Genomic DNA, 21,960 nt, shown 5'->3' on the forward strand with positions numbered 1-21,960 from the left:
GGACCTTCATCTCAATGGCGTCATAGGAAGAGGTCGCCCTACTTCGCAATGGCGGCATACAACTCGAGGTGGACCTACATTGCAATGGCATCACAGCAAAAGGTCGACCTTCATCGCAATGGTGGCATACAACTCGAGTTGGACCTACATTGCAATGGCATCACAGCAAGAGGTAGGCCTACATCGCAATTGCGTCACAGCAAGAGTCGGGCCTACAATGGCGGCATACAACTTGAGGTAGACCTACATCTCAATGGCGTCATAGCAAGAGGTCGCCCTACATCGCAATGGTGGCATACAACTCGAGGTGGACCTACATTGCAATGGCATCACAGCAAAAGGTCGACCTACATCGCAATGGCGTCACAGCAAGAGTCGGACCTACAATGGCGGCATACACCTCGAGGTGGACCTACATTACAATGGCGTCACAGCAAAAGGTCGACCTACATCGCAATGGCGTCACAGCAAGAGGTATTGCAATGGCGTCACAGCAAAAGGTCGACTTACATCGCAATGGCGGCATACAACTCGAGGTGGACCTACATTGCAATCGCATCACAGCAAAAGGTCGACCTACATCGCAATGGTGGCATACAACTCGAGGTGGACCTACATTGCAATGGCATCACAGCAAGAGGTAGGCCTACATCGCAATTGCGTCACAGCAAGAGTCGGACCTACAATGGCGGCATACAACTTGAGGTAGACCTACATCTCAATGGCGTCATAGCAAGAGGTCGCCCTACATCGCAATGGCGGCATACAACTCGAGGTGGACCTACATTGCAATGGCATCACAGCAAAAGGTCGACCTACATCGCAATGGCGGCATACAACTCGACGGGGACCTACATTGCAATGGCGTCACAGCAAGAGGTAGGCCTACATGGTAATGGTGGCATACAACTCGAGGTGGACCTACACTGCAATGGCGTCACAGCAAGAGGTAAGCCTACATCGGAATGGCGTCACAGCAAGAGGTGGGCCTACATCGGAATGGCGACACAGCAAGAAGTGGACCTACATTGTCATGGTGACACAGCAAGAGGTGGACTTTTAGTCATGGTGACACAAATCCAGTCGGGGAACTACAACCTTACATAATGGACACATCTGGAAGTCGTCGAAGCAGGTTCCCGTCTGTTGTTGCTGTAAACCGCTCATGCCATACTTAATGCAGCACAGCTATATGCGTTTACTGAATCAGACGTTCGTAAACACGGGATCAAAAAGAGCAGAATTTAACAATATTTCAACGTAAATTCCTCACATTCCAGCATATAGAGCAGACTAATAACTGAGCCTCCATAGATTGAGTCATTGCCGTGTGCCCGTCTGAATGCCACAGAGGGTACCCCCAACCAGACATGCGTTAGATGGAGGAGCGACCGTGGACGTTGCGGGGGAACGATTAGAACGCATGAACAGTTCGGCTTATCTAATACTACACGGTCAATTAGGTGTAGCGTAACTCCTGGCAGGCAGGTATACCGCGGAGTGGTTGGTAGCAAGGAATGATAACGCATCTTAGTTAAGATTGAAAGTGAACTATTTTTCGCGATTCAGCTGACGCCAAGTCCATCTCTGCCACAAATGATTTTATCAGCTTCCAAAGACTTTAAAGACATAATCGCGGAGCACTGTCACAGAATCGTTTCCGTCAGGCAAACGAGCTCCGGCCGTCAGTGCTGATGTACGTCACCTACTAGATACCATTACAGGGTACCTTTACAACCTGCTTCAAAGACGATTACTTTGATATTTTACGTTCTTATATATAAAAGCGAAAAGCACGGAAACGTTTTCGCACACATCATATTTCAGTTGCGTGGATCGATGTTAATGATGTCAGTCACTGGACTGTCTGGTCCAGACTATTTTCAGACCGCCGTCATGTAGCTGGAGTATTGCTGAGTGCGGCGTAAAAAACAACAACAAACAAACAAACAAAACTTGATGTTTGTACAGAACATTCTTGATGACATTTTGATGATTTTAATGAGACATGAATGTGAACCTCTAAACTGGAAAACAATGCTGTCATGTAACGCGACTGCTGTGGTACTCCTCCAAGTGCCTATTATATAAGACCACAACAAAACTAAACACTTGTTTGTTTGAAGTTTTGATCAACGTGAGCGGCTGGCGCAAATCAATGACAACGAAACCAAACAATGTTCTTCTCATTTATGTTCTTATTGGTGTTGGAATGCAGCCGTGCCTATCAGAGATTAAACGCGGCCTCATTTCGATAACATTGACAGGAAGGCGGGGATATATGGTAATATCTTGCCATATATCAGCACAATCGCCACTGTTATTAAAGAGAGCACATAGAAATTATTGTTCACTGCTGCGTTCAGTAGAAATGATCCGGCGTGGGTTGTCAGCAGGTGTTGTGTCCTGTATGTTGCCGAATACTCTTTGGAGTGTTGCGGGGGAGACGGGACATGTCACGCCAGGCACATGCCTTTTAGCCGTAACAGTAGTTTAACCGTTACTTATTTTACCCGTTACCAGTGTATGTCGAAAATGTAATCATTTTTATTTGGTCGAAAGTAATCTGATAGATGTTCAGGCTGAATTTGTTTTATTGCTTTGATATGGTGAAATTACACTTCGTTGACCGAGCATCCATCAACCAACGTTTGGTGTACTTCTGGTGAGTGAGTAGGTTTTTACGACGTTTTAATTAATATTCCAGCAATATCACAGAGAAGACACCAGAAATGAGCCGCACATCTTGTACCCGTTTAGGGAATCGAACCCGAGCCTTTGGTGTATTATTGAGTTATTGAGGCAATGCGTCATGACGTGGAGTGAGTGAGTAAGTATGGTTTTATGCAGCTTTTGGCAATATTCCTGAAATACACCAGAAATGAATGTACCAATGTAGGGAATGGAACGCTTTAACCACTAGGCTATCCTACAACCCCATCATGACGTGGGGGAATGATTGCCACTGCTACTGCCACTGCTACTGCAGAGAAACCCTTTGTCGACTCTGATGGGAAGCAGAGACTTCTGTCGTAGTATACTGGTTTGTCGAAGTCTGCACTTAGGTTATTTTTCCTCTTGGGATCCACGGTAACATGGCACATGCCTCACTTCCAACTTCAGTGACAGTAACTCTGCCGTTGAAAGCAGGGCCGGACAGGGGCGTATCATATCAATCACACGACGATCGTGAAATGCTACAAAGGGTTCTTCGAGCGTCAAGGGAGATTTGTGCAGATAACAAAATAAATGATATTCCCCATCAGAGTTGCAAGATAGGGGGTAATAGATCACAGAGTACTTATGCATGGTGAATGCTGCCCTATACAAATGCATATATTATTATTATTAATAATAATAATAGTGATGATGATGATAATAATAATAATAATAATAATAATAACTTTCCGACATTCGCACATTGGCATTCAGTGCTGCTCAAAGTTGAAGGAGCGTTCAGTTTGGGGCAATGTACCGTCATCTTGATGCACTGTTGAGATCAAGCGGTATGATGTCGCCCATTCTTGATGATGTCAATAACTAATAGCATATCTGCATCTATATAGTTTAGTTTCTTAGTAGTTCTCTCAAGGTTACAATTCCATACGGATTCCCTTCACTTTTTGTCGCATAATGACATTTCAAATTACCTACTCAAAACTTCGTAATTCGATTATCTGTCTCTCGTGACTCAACTCGTTCGTTGTTCTCGGTAGATGCCTCCTACGAATACAACGTTGACTCCAATGTCACCGCGTATATTCAATTTTGCCTCCAGTGTCTTTTCGTTAACGCCCACTATATCCGTTTACCTCGGTTGCACCTTTGTTGATCCATGACACTTGTATATGTGAGGCCATGGAGGACTGAGTGAGTACAGTATGCCAGTCTGTGTGTCTATACACAGCTAGCATAGATGGATGCGCACTCACGTTGAGTTAACACTTAAACAGTCTGAGACAGTTTGGTATAAATAATGATGATAGGCTTAAGCGAGTGAGTGAGTATTGTTTTACGCCGCTTTTAGCAATATTCCAGCAATATCTGGTGACACCAGAAATGGGCTCCACACATTGTACCCATGTCGGGATTCAAACCCGGGTCTTCGCCGTGACGAGCGAACGCATAAACCACTAGGCTACCCGACCGCCTTCATGGGAGTAAGTAACCAGTTAGACTAGCCCTTGCCGTATTAGCTCTTGGTGGAACTGGCATGCAGCAAGCTGTCGTGTGCGGCAATGTTTCTTGTTTTTCTCCACACTCTCCTGCGCTTGATTTTGAGTAAGCTTACTACTGTTTACACATGTCATAACAGTTGGTGCGTTCTATATGATTTCGACATGTGTTCATGTCGATATAATGAACGCTTTCCTTGCCACAGTGGGTGTTTCCGTTTGTGAGTTGCGAGATTTGACTTGGTCGCAGTTCAGGCACACAGATAAGATACATCCGTGTCGCTTGTTGGTGGGCGTTGTAACTCGACATTAGGGGTAGTATTTGACATTTTACTTGTCTCTATAAACTTTCATTAGCCTCGGGCTTACGGGATAGCATACACACAGCACGTTACTTCCACCATCTTGTTTTTCTAAGCTTGGTAACTATGTTCAATTACTGGGAATTACGCGAAGAAAGTACATGCACACTGTTAAGAGGAGCTCTGGGTTTGTGATTAAATATAATTATGGGTCATTATTGTATCACACGCACGTCGGAACTCTTTGCGTTTATCCTTTATATATACCTACATTACAGTCTAGGTATTTCAAGGCAATATACAGAGACCCCACGCTCATATCCTCATCATACGAGCAAACATTTGTTTGTTTCTTTGTTATTAAACGCCTCAGCAATATTCGAACTATATGACGGCGCTCTGTAAGTGATCGCGTCTAGACCAGACAATCCAGTGATTGACATCATGCGCATTTATCCACGCAATTAAAATACGCTGACATGCACCAACCTCGTTAGCAAGCCTGACCACCCAATCCTGTCAGTCGCCTCTTAAGGCTGCGTTCGCACAGTGCCGATTATGGCTCCCGTTTGAGATCAGACAGCCCTACGACACGAAAAGTGAAAAAGTCATATCACTATCCTCAATGTTCTGGAATGTTCTATCATTGTCTGAACGCAGCCGCATACGTTCGTAACAGAGTCCTACGGATCGGGAAAGGTCCAGAGAGGTCGGCCAAGTACTCCCGACAGGATGGTGCGTCCCGTAACATTCGGGAAACTCAGCCGATTTTGTTTAGTCGGATTGTCAATCGTGACTATGTCGTGGCAGATTCTGTTGTATCGGATCAAAATCGTAACAATGTCCTGTGTTGTCTGGACAGTGTCCTGTGGATCGGGACGCTGCTGAGATGAACGGGCATGATTTGGAGAAATTGTTCATTGCCGTTTATTGTCGAATATTGACAGTAGCGGATGACCTCGCCTAGGTAAATATTACCAAGCTGACTGTCGTTCATTTCCCGATGAACGTCAGTATGTCACGTGATTACGTTGTCAATCGTGAGGAGCCATACGGAACTACTTTAGGGGAATTCCTCCATGTCTAAAAATATCATTTAAAATAATTAGGGAAAACTTGGTGGGACATCGATTTAGGCTTTGAATGATACAGGCTTTGAAGTCAGACAGATTATGTATATGTCGGGTGACCGGAATGAAGCGTCCATTCGAAGCTATAACAGAGAATGCTCGACTTACCAAAAGAAATCACCGAGCTCCACACTATCGTTCCTCGTGAAATCCAACCGTGCCTACTAAGCGGTAATCCCCGTCATCGGCAGCCGTAGTATACCTCAAACACACACCAAAAGTTTACAGAACGTTAATATGTTCATGCATCACGGAATTGCTCACGTGAGGCACTGTCTTCATCAGCTGCTTGTCGGTTCACTGTCCGGTCGCTGTCTGATCTCTGTCGGATCGCATTCGGGAGAATCGGGACGCTGTCGGGACAGATTCGGTCGTTTTTTACCATGCGGAAGATACAAATCGGATCAGATTCGGATTGAGAACGGGAGAATCGGGACGAATTCGGCAGGAAATGGCTGAATCGTGACGCTTCCTGAACAATATCTGATTGTTGTCGTGATTAAATAAATGTGTTTACATATTTGTGAATTTCCCGCCACAAATCACAGGATCTTGATCAAACTTTTGACAAATATTAATCGGGAATTGTCCTATCAAGGACGGCAGTAAAAATCCGGAATGTGTGAGTCCTAAAACAAACATAGTCGCCTTTTACGACAAGGATGGGTTGCTGTAGATCACGGATCTTCACTGGTCACGACCATACATACTGATATCGCACGCGCATATATATCCATACCAACTTTACCACATCATGACACACCTGGTAAGTTTAGTTACATTATTTGATATGTGCTTTTACACCATACACACATTACACAATTCTCAAGAAGTCACTCTCACTTAAGGATTGAAGTTGTATTTGTTGACGTTCATCAGCTGATGAAGACAGTGCCTCGCGCATCATGGAATTTACTCACGTGAGGCACTGTCTTCATCAGATGATGAACGTCAACAAATACAACTTCAATCCTTATATTGACAGATTCATAAATCATAACAAAACAATCCATTAAACATCAAACTTCAAATATTGAAAGCGAACTATATCAACGCGGAGAGACGTGACGTCGTGACGTCATCCGTCCCAAACATTCCATTTGGAGTGACATCCCTTGGTTTTACAAACGGCAGAAAATGGCGGCTACCGCAGTGTCATTCGCTTGAAATACAAGTTGCACCCAGTAAAGTTACCGTTGGAAAGAAATACCCGGCTTACGCTGAAAATGAATACATATTAGCGTTCTGTAAACTTTTGGTGTGTGTTTGAGGTATACTACGGCTGCCGATGACGGGGATTACCGCTTAGTAGGCGCGGTTGGATTTCACGAGGCACGATAGTGTGGAGCTCGGTGATTTCTTTTGGTAAGTCGAGCATTCTCTGTTATAGCTTCGAATGGACGCTTCATTCCGGTCACCCGACATATACATAATCTGTCTGACTTCAAAGCCTGTATCATTCAAAGCCTAAATCGATGTCCCACCAAGTTTTCCCTAATTATTTTAAATGATATTTTTAGACATGGAGGAATTCCCCTAAAGTAGTTCCGTATGGCTCCTCACGATTGACAACGTAATCACGTGACATACTGACGTTCATCGGGAAATGAACGACAGTCAGCTTGGTAGTGTTAACCTAGGCGAGGTCACCCGCAACTGTCAATATTCCCGTTTATATTCATAAGATATGTGCCGCCATTTCGTGATATAAAACATCAATATTCTTATGTAATTGAATTTATTTATAAAAACCCATCTGTCATCAACCTTCAACAGCCCAAAGATTGGGAACAGAAGGAACTGGTGCATCGTAGACATGAGTAGATCTATCTGGAGGCGGAGTCTCTGCATTTAGTGGAGGAAGATGATGTCATCTGATGTAACTTCTGATATCTCCAGTAGCTTCACTGCATCTAGAGAGCACAAGAAGGCCAAGCGGTCATAAGCGATAGGTAGAACGACACGACCCCGACCCCCGACACACACACACACACACACACACACATCTCCAGGAGCAATGGTAACAAGGTACAATATTTCATTTAATGGCACGTGAACACTCTCAAGTTATATATTTTTCTTTGATAGGCATTACTTAGAAGTTGGCGGATGACAAAGTAGACACAATTTTATGGATAACAACTTCTTTATTACTGTAAAGGCGACGTTACGGCCGTGCTTGACAATGATATAAGGATCTATACCGAAGCGTCGCCTTTACAGTAGTTAAGAAGTTGTTATCCATGAGTTGCCTACTTTGACTCTCAAGTTACATGTACACTGTTCACCTTTAATCGTCTCCGGCAGGCAACGTGTCGGTCGTAACCGACGCAGCGACTACGACGACCTGTTGTCACGTGACCGGCGTTCGTCTGTTGTAAGTAGTTGTTGTTGCTGCATGAACATATAGATGGGAAGAGACTTCACGGGTTGAAATGCTTGCACTACACCCGGCGACAGCACATCTCCTATACTTTGTTTCATTATAAACGCTTTGGCGAGGAAATCAAAACCCGCCATAGTACAGTTGCTGTCAGCCTCGCACACTCTCTATAAAGTCACTCTCACTTGCGCATTTGCCATTTTGGTGGTATTGTTGGGGAAGATAAGACTTATATTGCATGCATTTTTACTCAGTGTCAAATCGATGTTATTTCGAGTTTCGATGTGAGTAGACTCACTAGCTATAACTCGTTTATATCATAAAGTGTATTTCAACTAATGTATTTCGGTATGCTTCGTTTATATCATAAAACGGTTCACCGCACTCGGCACTCGCACTCGGCACTCCCGGGACTTTCTGAAATTCAGATTTGGCGTTAGTGGCCCATAACTCGATGACCATGTGTTCCGTATGTTCGTAAACATGCGCGAGTGACGTAACATCGGGCAGTACTATCAGATCACAGACCTCTGGTTGAGGGTTTATCACTGCAGCCTAAGTGCTAAGTGGTAACCAAACGGTCTTACAAAATGCGGAGATGCCTTTAAGCGAGGTGTGTACAAATTTACGATAACTTTGCAATACATGTTTTGAAACGGTGTTACAAGGTCAATAGACTAACATTTAGTCTCTGAAATCTTATATTACACAATACCCTTCTTGACTCTAAAAATAAAAAAAAAATCCCTCTGCATGCTGATTTCAGAATAGAGCTAGCTTGAGCTGGCTGGACTTGCTTTTGTATGCATATCTAGATTATTATTTTTTCATAAAATAAATATATTCCACGGTCATGGTGCAGGACTACAAGGTCAAGTGTAACAATACATACGCTGCGTGGCCCATCGAGACAGGCTCGCTGTTGGTTTAAGGGTTGCACATTTACTGACCTCGGGTACGTCAATATATATAACCTATCAACCTGATTAACCTTTAGGGTTTTGTGTTAATGAAATATCAGATCATTACACATGCAGCAAGATAGGTGTTCTGAAACAATACTTCAGATTTATCTATGCACGCTGAATGTTTCGTAACTGGCCTGCAGAAACACTGCTTGTCTATTTACATTCCACAGTCATGGCGAGGACTAATTATTCGTACTCGTATTTCCCCATTCGGCCAGATATCTCGTTTGTGTATAGGGCAATGTACGGTCCCGACATTTCTTGGTTAATTTATCGTTAAATAAAACATGTCCAATTTTATTCAGTCCGGATATGATAATTAAAATGGACAAGGGATCTATTTATGGTGTGTATAATTGGCTCTTCCTCATCCGGGCTCCTGACGAGAGCCTAGGGGAGATTGGTTCATCGTGCACGTGCCCCATGCTTGTGGTAGAAGCAGTCCAACATTAGGATGAGGTAATTTTACAACGTGCCTCTGAGTTGGTGTTGTCGCAGACACTGACGTTGAGGGTCGTTCCTCATTCTCTCAATATCTGTTTTGAGGGGCTATGGATATGATTATTCGCAGGCAGCCGGTATCCAGGTGGAATATCTGCGATGTAAAATTACATTCACCCGGTCACTCCTTATCCTGAATAACTTCATTATTCATCAAACACATTCCCCACGCACATCACATGAACTGTATACATACGTATATGTATTTGTAGGCATTGTGTGATCGCCGATAGATACCATTGAATTCAATTCGCTGGAAAACTACCCATAAGATATACTACAAAGTGCTTGTATTCAGCTTTATTCATGCGTGCATGCTGCATCACTTCATCTCACACGTGAGCCCCAGCGTCCTAACGCTACGACCACGCCACAGACAGTTTCACCGAATAATCACTGAAGCACAGGGAACATAAAACGTCCATGCAAAAAGTAACTAGAACGCTTTATATAAGCTAAAGAGCAGATTTCACACAACCTGAGATGTATGGCATAGTCTATATGTATAACACGCAAAGATCTAGAGTCCATTGGCAGGCTGAAGTTAGCAGTGGGCAAAGACGTACCCAGCCGCACCTCGCTTTGTCGAGTTCGCCCTGCCTGACGGTGTCTCTGCGATAGCGTGTGTCGCTTCTCAAGCTACCAACCCCTGGTTTGTCTGGCCAGTACTCGAGCGGTCACAGGCCACTATGATATATTGCTGGAATATTGACTGAGGCGTAAACCAACACTCACTCACTCGCTCACTCACTATCACCTTGGTGTCTTCTGAACTGATAAGGGGGCACGGGTGGCCCAATCGTCTAAGGCGCCGCGATTCGCAGTGCAGAGTTGGTCCCTTAGGCACGCCAGAAACCTATGATTGTGGATTCGAATCCCGGTTCGCCCCGATTATGTTTCTAGGTTTGTCAGCACCATACCGTGCTCGTGGGTTTCACCGAAGTGGTAAACGTCAGAGACCTGCATCACTTCGGGCTTTCCTCCCACATTAAGCTGACACGCCGTGATAGAACTGGAATACTGTTAAAAGCGGCGTTAAACGCAACTAACTTACTCTTAACTGATACCCTTCCAGCAATGAGCCTGAAGTCATTAAAGCGTACGTTTGCACTTATTCGTCCTAGTATCTGGGAGAATATGCTGCGGAAAGCTATGATTCATCGGCTAACGCTTTCTAACAACTCCAGAAATTCGATAGTTTAAATAAACATGCCAAACACAGTTTCAGCACTTGACGCAGTAGCCACTATATTTTGTCATTTAAATTGCAAATTTGTTGCCACACAAACCATAATCGAATAAAAGCTATTTTCAAATTGTTTAGTGTATAAACAGAGGGTGTCAGTAGACAGGAGTTTTGATGTATTATTTCAAACGCGCATCTATTGAAGAAAAAACATTCCTCGACGCTTTCCCATAGCACAAGTCGGAGATTATTTCTTTCTGTCATTATGCAATTTTAGGCAAGCTAGGGGCGCCGCGCATACTTCCTGTGAGGGCTTGTTGGCGTTACAACTATTGGTGTTTGAGACCATGCCCGGCTCAAGCAAACTTCCAATCATATCTCACGGTGGGCGCACCAACAAAGGGCTCCCCTAAAATTATTCATCTAGGCATTCGAACCGGGTCATTCGTCATTGTTAGCGAACGCTTGAGCCACTAGGCTACCTAACCTCTTCTTCAAACACAGACCATATACAAAGTCAAATGCCTATTGGAAGTATTGTGGTGCCGGTTGAGTTCAGACCGATACTGATGTATACGATCGAGTTCAAGGTCGCCGAATCAGTATGTTAAACAATCTACCTGCCGTTGTGTAACGTGATATTGTTGTTAAACAATCTACCGCTGGTGTATAACTGGATATTGTTGTTAAACAATCAACCTGCCGGTGTGTAACGTGATATTGTTGTTAATCAATCTACCGCTGGTGTATGACTGGATATTTTTTTATTAACAATCTACCTGTCGGTATGTAACGTGATATTGTTGTTACACAATCTACTTGCCGGTGTGTTACTGGATACTGTTGTTAAATAATCTCCCCGCTGGTGTGTAACGTGATATTGTTGTTAAACAATCTACCTGCCGGTGTTTAACTGGATATTGTTGTTAAACAATCTACCTGCCGTGTGTAACTGGATATTGTTGTTAAATAATCTACCCGTTGGCGTGTAACTGGATATTGTTGTTAAACAATCTACCTGCCGGTGTGTAACTGGATATTGTTGTTAAACAATCTACCTGCCGGTGTGTAACTGGATATTGTTGTTAGATAATCTAATGTGTGTAAAGGAATGGGTTTATTGTAAAAATCAATAAGCAATATAAGCGAAGGACTGCTTTTTATATCTCTACAAATATACACGCACTTGTGCTATTTGATATTCCCCTTAAGTGTATGCCATTTTATGACATTATTACAAACTGCAATTACCTTCATATTTCACCTAGGATCAATTTCCTTAAGTAGCACGAGCTATCGTGACTTATTCGTGGGCCTGACCCACACTATTCCTTGTTGGCGTAGTAGTCAAGCTATGTACCTGTATTAAAGTGACGCGGTACCACAAGCATGTGTCTCCGTGCGCTATCATGGAGTGGGCGCTTGCAGCGAACGCTGAACATCGATCGATTCCAGCAACAGCTGAGAGATGAACACTTCGTCGTCTGCTAGGAGACAGTACAAGTTATCTCCCGTGCCAAGCTCTCCTGGCGTGGAGTTAGAGAAGCGGCTCCGCAGAGTGATGGCCGCTTCCAGGATTGCCTCGTCGCGGAGGCTGTGTGTGAGGTATCAATTCTTCTTCTACATCGCGATTCTCATGTTAGGACTTCAACTGTTTCTCGGTTACAGTTTTTACAGCAGCATTAACATCAAAGATGCCGACCAATTCGATAGAAGTGATCCCGGGGACCGACCACCACGAAAACTTTCGTTTGACATCCGTCAAGATTCACAAGCAGATTCACATGGAAAACAACCGGTAAGTGTCACAAATTTTGCATGTTTTAAAATAAATGCATTAGTATATCCATGTACTCTTAGTTGGCAGTTAGGCGCACACACAGGAGATTCAAGGTAGAATGTTAAACAGCTGGTCTCGATATGATCGGAAAAACACCTCGTTATAACGCTACGTTGGGGCACATATCAAAAGGAAATGTCCCAGTCTGGGGGAGCGTGTACAATGCAGACCAGATTTGAGAAGAAAAGTTTGACGTAGGAAAATACCGTGGAGGTGAAAACAGATCTCCTCCTATCCTTGTGAACTCGAGCTTGTCTGAACTTTGTTCGTTGACAATAATTCAATTTATCATTGTACATATTGTGATGAGAAACAACTGCCTTCTGTTGTGTATACGGGGAAACTTGTGAAGTCAGACTATCCTGTATCTACAAGTTTTGTTTGTTTGTTATTTAACGCTGCACTCAGCAATATTCCAGCTCTATGACGCCGGTCTGTAAATATTCAAGTCTGGACCAGACAGTCCAGTGATTGACATCATGAGCATCGATCCACACAATTGGGATATGGTGACATGCATCAATCAAGTCAGCGAGCCTGACCACCCGATCCATTAGTCACATCTTACGTCAGGCATGGTTTCCTTTTACAGCGAGCATGGGTTGCTGAAGAGCTGTTCTACCCCGTATCTAAAAGTAGCACAGCTTATGTAGGAGTTTATCTGGGGCTGCTGGTATTTTGTTGGATTATAGCTTGATAGTTAGTAGGGCATTATTAATTTAATGTGCAATACTCACATATATCCCCATCGAGTGCAACAGTGTTAAAACAATCAACTTTGTTGCATAGTATTGAACTGTTCAAACAATCACCTGGACTATTTTTTACATCATTGTTGTTTGTTATGAATACTTGTCGCATGTTGTTGAAATGTTGCAACTTTGTAGTAACTCTACTGTTTATATGGAAAGATCGGTAGTCTGCTATTCATAGACAGTCTTTGATTATTGATGTACCATTTCTTTATGACAGGACATGTTGCCATGGTAACTAAGTAATGTGTAACCATTAAAATTATTTAGGGGCCCTGGTTTTGTCATGGTGCCAGGCTTCCTTAGGTTCAGTTCTGCATTGTATGTCTTTACAAACTGGTTGAGTCGCAGTTGTCGTAGGAAAGACATTTTAAAGGTGCTATTTAGTTCAGTAATAAGATTGTTTTTAAAATTGTAACATAGTAAGTAATTGAAATACTGTGAGTGAAAATGAGACCTCAATGTGAGGTGTTAAGTGGACATGCATCCCAAGTTTACATAAACACCATATTTATTCCATATTTGCTTCAATGTAACGCGTGACACAAAAATGTAAACTTGACAGAGGTGTAACTTTTACAGAGATGTAAACTTGACAGAGGTGTAAACGTGACAGAGGTGTAAACGTGACAGAGGTGTAAACGTGACAGAGATGTAAACGTGACAGGGATGTAAACTTGACAGAGGTGTAAACATGACAGAGATGTAAACTTGACAGAGATGTAAACGTGACAGAGGTGTAAACGTGACAGAGGTGTAAACATGACAGAGATGTAAACTTGACAGAGCTGTAAATGTGACAGAGGTGTAAACATGACAGAGCTGTAAACGTGACAGAGGTGTAAACATGACAGAGATGTAAACTTGACAGAGGTGTACACTTGACAGAGGTGTAAACATGACAGGGGTGTAAACTTGACAGAGGTGTACACTTGACAGGGATGTAAGCATGATGGGGGTGTAAACTTGACAGGGATGTACATTTGACAGGGGTGTACACCTGACAGAGGTGTAAACTTGACAGGGATGTACATTTGACAGGGGTGTACACCTGACAGAGGTGTAAACTTGACAGGGATGTAAGCATGATGGGGGTGTACACTTGACAGGGGTGTAAACTTGACAGAGGTGTAAACGTGACAGAAGTGTAAACTTGACAGTAGTGTAATCTTGACTGGGGTGTAAACTTGACAGAGGTGTAAACTTGACATAGTTGTAAACCTGACAGGGTTGTACATTTGACAGAGGTGTAAACTTGACAGGGATGTAAGCATGGTGGGGGTGTACACTTGACAGAGATGTAAACTTGACAGGGATGTACATTTGACAGGGGTGTACACCTGACAGAGGTGTAAACTTGACAGGGATGTAAGCATGATGGGGTTGTACACTTGACAGGGGTGTACACCTGACAGAGGTGTAAACTTGACAGGGATGTACATTTGACAGGGGTGTACACCTGACAGAGGTGTAAACTTGACAGGGATGTAAGCATGATGGGGGTGTACACTTGACAGGGGTGTAAACTTGACAGAGGTGTAAACGTGACAGAAGTGTAAACTTGACAGTAGTGTAATCTTGACTGGGGTGTAAACTTGACAGAGGTGTAAACTTGACATAGTTGTAAACCTGACAGGGTTGTACATTTGACAGAGGTGTAAACTTGACAGGGATGTAAGCATGGTGGGGGTGTACACTTGACAGAGATGTAAACTTGACAGAGGTGTAAACTTGACAGAGGTGTAAACTTGACAAAGATGTAAACTCGACAGAGGTGTAAACGTGTCAGAGATGTAAACTTGACAGGGATGTAAACTTGACAGTGATGTAAACTTGACAGAGGTGCAAACATGACAGGGGTGTAAACTTGACAGAGGTGTACACTTTACATAGATGTAAACACAGATGTTCACAGTGGTGATGAATCCATTGAATGTGTTGCCTTACTTTGTAAACAACAGAAATGAATTCATTGAGTCGGTTGCCTTACTTTGTTAACAGCGGAACTGAATTCATTGAGTGTGTTGCCTTACTTTGTTAACAGCGGAAATGAATTCATTGAGTGTGTTGCCTTACTTTGTTAACAGCCGAAATAAATTCATTGAGTGTGTTGCCTTACTTTGTTAACAACCGAAATGAATTCATTGAGTGTGTTACCTTACTTTGTTAACAGCAGAAATGATTTCATTGAGTGTGTTGCCTTACTTTGTTAACAGCGGAAATGAATTCATTGAGTGTGTTGCCTTACTTTGTTAACAGCGGAACTGAATTCATCGAGTGTGTTATTTTAGCAGCCTCTGCCAGTATCAGAATTGCAAGAATGAGATCTTAATGTTGTGAATGTTACGGTCCTGAAAGAGGAGTTGAGATTGTTTGAGAATTACTCATTGATGGTGACTACTGCTCCTCATGCTTGCTTAGAGTGGCTCCCCAGTCACAGATCCCATCTTCCATACCGATTGATTAGAGGAACAATGAGAGATTAGGCTTGCTATGTGCCACTGTCACAGATCCCATCTTCCATACCGATTGATTAGAGGAACAATGAGAGATTAGGCTTGCTATGTGCCACTGTCACAGATCCCATCTTCCATACCGATTGATTAGAGGAACAATGAAAGATTAGGCTTGCTATGTGCCACTGTCACAGATCCCATCTTCCACACCGATTGATTAGAGGAACAATGAGAGATTAGGCTTGCTATGTGCCACTGTCACAGATCCCATTGGTAATCCCCTGAAGCTTCTGGCAACAGCTTTGAAAGTGAAAAATGCACTTAGTGTGAATCTTGTGAGCATGCATAATCCACATTCAATCATGCACAATACATGTTAATATTTGACTGTCAGAAGCAGGAACAGACCAGGATTAATCACTGTTGTGCAGAGCATGTTAAATGACACTGGGTAACCTCATTGAGTGCATCTGAGAATCATGTGTTAGTTGTCACAGGGCTTCTCATGTGTCTAGTGTTTAAAGGTGTTCTTGGGTGTTGGCAAAGCCTTGTGGTTAAGTGTTTGCTTGTCACGCTGAAGACCCGGGTTAGATTCCTCTCATGGGTACAATGTGAAGCCCATATCTGGTGTCCCCCACCGTGATATTGATGGAATGATATAATACTATACTCACAGACATAATGGTGTTCTTTGTACAGTGTGTGGGTTGACAGAGTGGCCCCTATAACTTGTACAATGTGTAGGTTGACAGAGCGGCCCCTATGACTTGTACAGTGTGTGGGTTGACAGAGAGGCCCCTATAACTTGTACAGTGTGTGGGTTGACAGAGTGGCCCCTATGACTTGTACGGTGTGTGGGTTGACAGAGTGGCCCCTATAACTTGTACAGTGTGTGGGTTGACAGACTGGCTCCTATAACTTGTACAGTGTGTGGGTTGACAGAGAGGCCCCTATAACTTGTACAGTATGTGGGTTGACAGAGTGGCCCCTATAACTTGTACAATGTGTGGGTTGACAGAGCGACCCCTATGACTTGTACAATGTGTGGGTTGACAGAGCGACCCCTTTAACTTGTACAATGTGTGGGTTGACAGAGCGACCCCTTTAACTTCTATAATGTGTATGGGTTGACAGAGTGGCCCCTATAACTTGTACAGTGTGTGGGTTGACAGACTGGCTCCTATAACTTGTACAGTGTGTGGGTTGACAGAGAGGCCCCTATAACTTGTACAGTATGTGGGTTGACAGAGTGGCCCCTATAACTTGTACAATGTGTGGGTTGACAGAGCGACCCCTATGACTTGTACAATGTGTGGGTTGACAGAGTGGCCCCTAAAACTTGTACAATGTGTGGGTTGACAGAGCGACCCCTTTAACTTGTACAATGTGTGGGTTGACAGAGCGACCCCTTTAACTTCTATAATGTGTATGGGTTGACAGAGTGGCCCCTATAACTTGTACATTGTGTGGGTTGACAGAGTGGCTCCTAAAACTTGTACAGTGTGTGGGTTGACAGAGTGGCCCCTATAACTTGTACAGTATGTGGGTTGACAGAGTGGCCCCTATAACTTGTACAATTTGTGGGTTGACAGTGCGACCCCTTTAACTTCTATAATGTGTGGGTTGAAAGAGTGGCCCCTATAACTTGTAGAGTGTGGATGACAGTGTGTCTACTGTGCAATGTCTACTGTATGACTGTACAATGTCTACTGTACATCTGTTCAATGTCTACTGTGCATCTGTACAATGTCTACTGTATGTCTGTACAATGTCTACTGTACATCTGTACAATGTCTACTGTACCTTGTCTTCTGTACAATGTCTACTGTACATCTGTAAAATGTCTACTGTACATCTGTACAATGTCTACTGTACAATGTCTACTGTACAATGTCTACTGTATATCAGTACAATGTCTACTGTACACTGTCTACTGTACAATGTCTACTGTACATCTGTACAATGTCTGCTGTACAATGTCTACTGTACATCTGTACAATGTCTACTGTACATTGTCTTCTGTACAATGTCTACTGTACATCTGTACAATGTCTACTGTACATCTGTATAATGTCGACTCTACATCTGTACAATGTCGACTCTACATCTGTACAATGTCTACTGTACAATGTCTTCTGTACAATGTCTACTGTACAATGTCCACTGTGCAATGACTACTGTACAATGTCTACTGTGCAATGAGAAGTATTCTATGTAACACAAAAAGTATGGGAGTATTTCTGGTCATTGGCATGATGAAACCTGTCTCAGATCTGTGTTGGCTTGATGAAACCTGACTCAGATCCATGTTGGCTTGATGAAACCTGAGTCAGATCCATGTTGGCTTGATGAAACCTGTCTCAGATCCATGTTGGCTTGATGAAACCTGTCTCAGATCCGTGTTGGCTTGACGAAACCTGTCTCAGATCCATGTTGGCTTGATGAAACCTGTCTCAGATCCATGTTGGCTTGATGAAACCTGCCTGCGTGGAGCATGAAACCTGCCAGACTGCGTGGAGCATGAAACCTGCCAGACTGCGTGGAGCATGAAACCTGCCAGACTGCGTGGAGCATGAAACCTGCCAGACTGCGTGGAGCATGAAACCTGCCAGACTGCGTGGAACATGAAACCTGCCAGACTGCGTGGAACATGAAACCTGCCAGATTGTGTGGAACATGAAACCTGCCAGACTGCGTGGAACATGAAACCTGCAAGACTGCGTGGAACATGAAACCTGCCAGACTGCGTGGAGCATTAAACCTGCCAGACTGCGTGGAGCATGAAACCTGCCAGACTGCGTGGAACATGAAACCTGCCAGATTGTGTGGAGCATGAAACCTGCCAGACTGCGTGGAACATGAAACCTGCCAGACTGCGTGGAACATGAAACCTGCCAGATTGTGTGGAACATGAAACCTGCCAGACTGCGTGGAACATGAAACCTGCAAGACTGCGTGGAACATGAAACCTGCAAGACTGCGTGGAACATGAAACCTGCCAGACTGCGTGGAGCATGAAACCTGCCAGACTGCGTGGAACATGAAACCTGCCAGACTGCGTGGAGCGTGAAACCTGCCAGACTGCCTGGAGCATGAAACCTGTCAGACTGCGTGGAACATGAAACCTGCCAGACTGCGTGGAACATGAAACCTGTCAGGCTGCGTGGAACATGAAACCTGCCAGACTGCGTGGAGCATGAAACCTGCCAGACTGCGTGGAACATGAAACCTGCCAGACTGCGTGGAGCATGAAACCTGTCAGACTGCGTGGAACATGGAAGATCAACCATTCTGCATCTGGGCAGCCATGTGTGAACGGGGAACTAGCAGGTCACAAGTAAATTATTGAACCAATTATCAAAGCAGATAGTTTATTGTGGTGTCAAAAGTCCATTAATCATTAAGCATTGCTTTACGTACATTTCAAGCAGATCTGTACAGAAAGTGTCTGTACAAGGATCCCTGTGTTCATCGACCCGACACCGCTCTAGTGGAGCTCGGCTGCAGCGGGATGTCGGGGGACAATGAAATCAATTTAATCACACACAAACAAATACTGATATGTCATGATTGGGTGACTTTATAGGTTTTCAGTGCTTAACACGACAGGTTGTCATGTTGTCATGTTGTCATGTAGTTTTCGCTTCGTTGTTGGCTGTTGGACAATACAGGTAGCTACAATCAGCCATTGTCATCCCTCCTGTGTCCTCAAGAAGATCACCAAGCGTAGCCTAGTGGTTAAAGTGTTCGCTCAGCCCGCTCAAGACCCAGGTTCGTCCTGAACTTTGGTACAATGTGTGTAGCCCATTTCTGGTGATATTGCTGGAATATTGCTGAAAGCAGCGCAAGACAATACTCACTCACTCACTCACTCACTCACTCCTGTGTCCTCATCCACCTTCCTGTTGGTGAAGATTAGCACAACCACAGACTTGGAAATCTAGGAGCCACCATTCAGCTGTCTTTGTTGGTGAAGATTAGCACAACCACAGGCTTGGAAAGCTAGGAGCCATCATTCAGCTGTCTTTGTTGGTGAAGATTAGCACAACCACAGGCTTGGAAAGCTAGGAGCCATCATTCAGCTGTCTTTGTTGGGGAAGATTAGCACAACCACAGGCTTGGAAAGCTAGGAGCCATCATTCAGCTGTCTTTGTTGGGGAAGATGGAAGTCGGAATATTCAAACTGTCTTTACATTTCCCGACTCAAAGGCTTGACAGGAGCAGCCATCGTCAGGGGAAGTTGTATTTTGTGGTATCCACTGCCCGTGAAGTCTATTTGCATCTACCAGCTGGCTTGTTCATTTTTCTCAAAAAGCTCTTAAAAATTGGACTTACAGCAAAGTGACAAGAACATGTTTAACATGTAAACTGAACACACATGGTCCCTCGTTATATTGTGTGGTAGCACCTCTCCCAAGATTCATGTACAATTTTAATACATTCAATATTTTCACTGACACAATTTTTTTTCCTCATCCCGAAAACCATCACCAGCTGATCACCATGATCAGGTGACACTGGAAATACCAGTATCCGGACTGAAGTACGCAATTTAAGCCTCTTATTAAACTATCTTGTTATAAAAAACGTGTTCATTGTCTGGACTTATGTTTGTAATGTATTTTTTTTATTTTCTTCAAAATTTCATTCAATATAGTTTCCATTAATTTTGGAACCATTAAGTGTACTTACAGCTTCCATGGTCAGATTACAGATGCCTTGAAACAAACCTTAGTTGTCAGAGACTGGATATATGTATCATAAATGCCATTCTTTGACACATTAAAAGTCATAGTTGAGGCAATTTGACTTTCATGTCAACATTACATTTTTGCAATCAAAATACATGTAGCACGTAAAGTCCCTACGGTGACTGGTGATGTTGTTCTGCACGTAAAAGTATCTGGCAATAGCAATCTGTTGTACCAAAGTGCTACGCTTGAATGGTTCTAATGATTCTAAGTATATATAGTATATGCTCCAACTAAAATAACACAATATTGGAATATGTTATTCCTGATAAAATGATTATTACAGATACAATTTTTTCCAACCATTGCATAAATTCTTTGAAATTGTATCTTTGGGTAGTTTTAAAAGAATCACCGGTAGACTGGGAGAAAACGTGTGGACAAATGATTGCTATTTCTGGCTAAGTATACAAGAAAATACACAGGTAATCTTAATCTCTGCATATAAAGAAGAGCAGGAAATACAATATAAATGGTAAATCATCATGTCTTGTGACGTTTCATCTCAATTTTAAAATTTTAAGTGACCAAGTTTTTTTATTACTGTTCGTCCTCCTGAATTCACTCAAGGGATATGATGTAGTATATTTTTACTCTTAACACTCAACAAATCTTTTTTTACGCTGTGAGTCAAAACATTCACTCACACCAACTACTGTATTCAAATCTTTTCAAACTCTGATATGCAACGTGTGGCTTAGATAGTGTTAGATGGGCCGAACATGTTGAGTTAGTCATATAGCCCCAATGGCTTCACCTCAGTTAAACTGCTGATCGTCTATAAACTCATCAATTACTTGTACCCCAAAGGTAATGTTCTATCTATCTTCTATTGATTGCCCCTGTACATGAAGTACACCCTGGAGTACACCCTGGAGCACACCCTGGAGCACACCCTGGAGTACGCCCTGGAGCACGCCCTGGAGCACGCCCTGGAGCACGCCCTGGAGCACGCCCTGGAGTACACCCTGGAGCACACCCTGGAGCACACCCTGGAGTACACCCTGGAGTACGCCCTGGAGCACGCCCTGGAGCACGCCCTGGAGTACGCCCTGGAGCACACCCTGGAGCACACCCTGGAGTACGCCCTGGAGCACACCCTGGAGCACGCCCTGGAGCACACCCTGGAGCACACCCTGGAGTACACCCTGGAGCACACCCTGGAGCACACCCTGGAGTACACCCTGGAGTACGCCATGGAGAACATCCTAGAGCACACCCTGGAGTACACCATGGAGCACACCCCGGAGTACACCATGGAGCACACCCTGGAGCACGCCCTGGAGCACATCCTGGAGTACGCTCTGGAGCACACCCTGGAGCACGCCCTGGAGCACACCCTGGAGTACACCCTGGAGTACGCTTTGGAGCACACCCTGGAGCACACCCTGGAGCACGCCCTAGCTACAGTTGAGTTGAGAAGGTACACAGTGTCTATGCACTTCTAGCTACAGACTAGTTAGGAAGGTACACAGTGTCTATGCACTTCTAGCTACAGACTAGTTGAGAAGGAACA

At 43.8% G+C, this 21,960-nt stretch overlaps 1 protein-coding gene across 1 annotated transcript in view; it reads left to right on the forward strand.

The window, feature by feature from the left end:
- Positions 1-12,203: 12,203 nt before the first annotated feature.
- The window catches only part of LOC139469348 (xylosyltransferase oxt-like), a 97,408-nt gene continuing 87,651 nt past the window's right edge, over positions 12,204-21,960 (forward strand). Inside the window, exon 1 of the mRNA XM_071251498.1 lies at positions 12,204-12,443. Coding sequence (XP_071107599.1) covers positions 12,207-12,443 — 237 coding nt within the window. The 5' untranslated portion in view covers positions 12,204-12,206. The remainder of the gene's footprint in view (positions 12,444-21,960) is intronic.

This window comes from Haliotis cracherodii, unplaced genomic scaffold, assembly GCF_022045235.1.
Source record: "Haliotis cracherodii isolate W230 unplaced genomic scaffold, xgHalCrac1.p SCAF_2, whole genome shotgun sequence".
In the NCBI taxonomy this organism is placed as follows: domain Eukaryota; kingdom Metazoa; phylum Mollusca; class Gastropoda; order Lepetellida; family Haliotidae; genus Haliotis; species Haliotis cracherodii.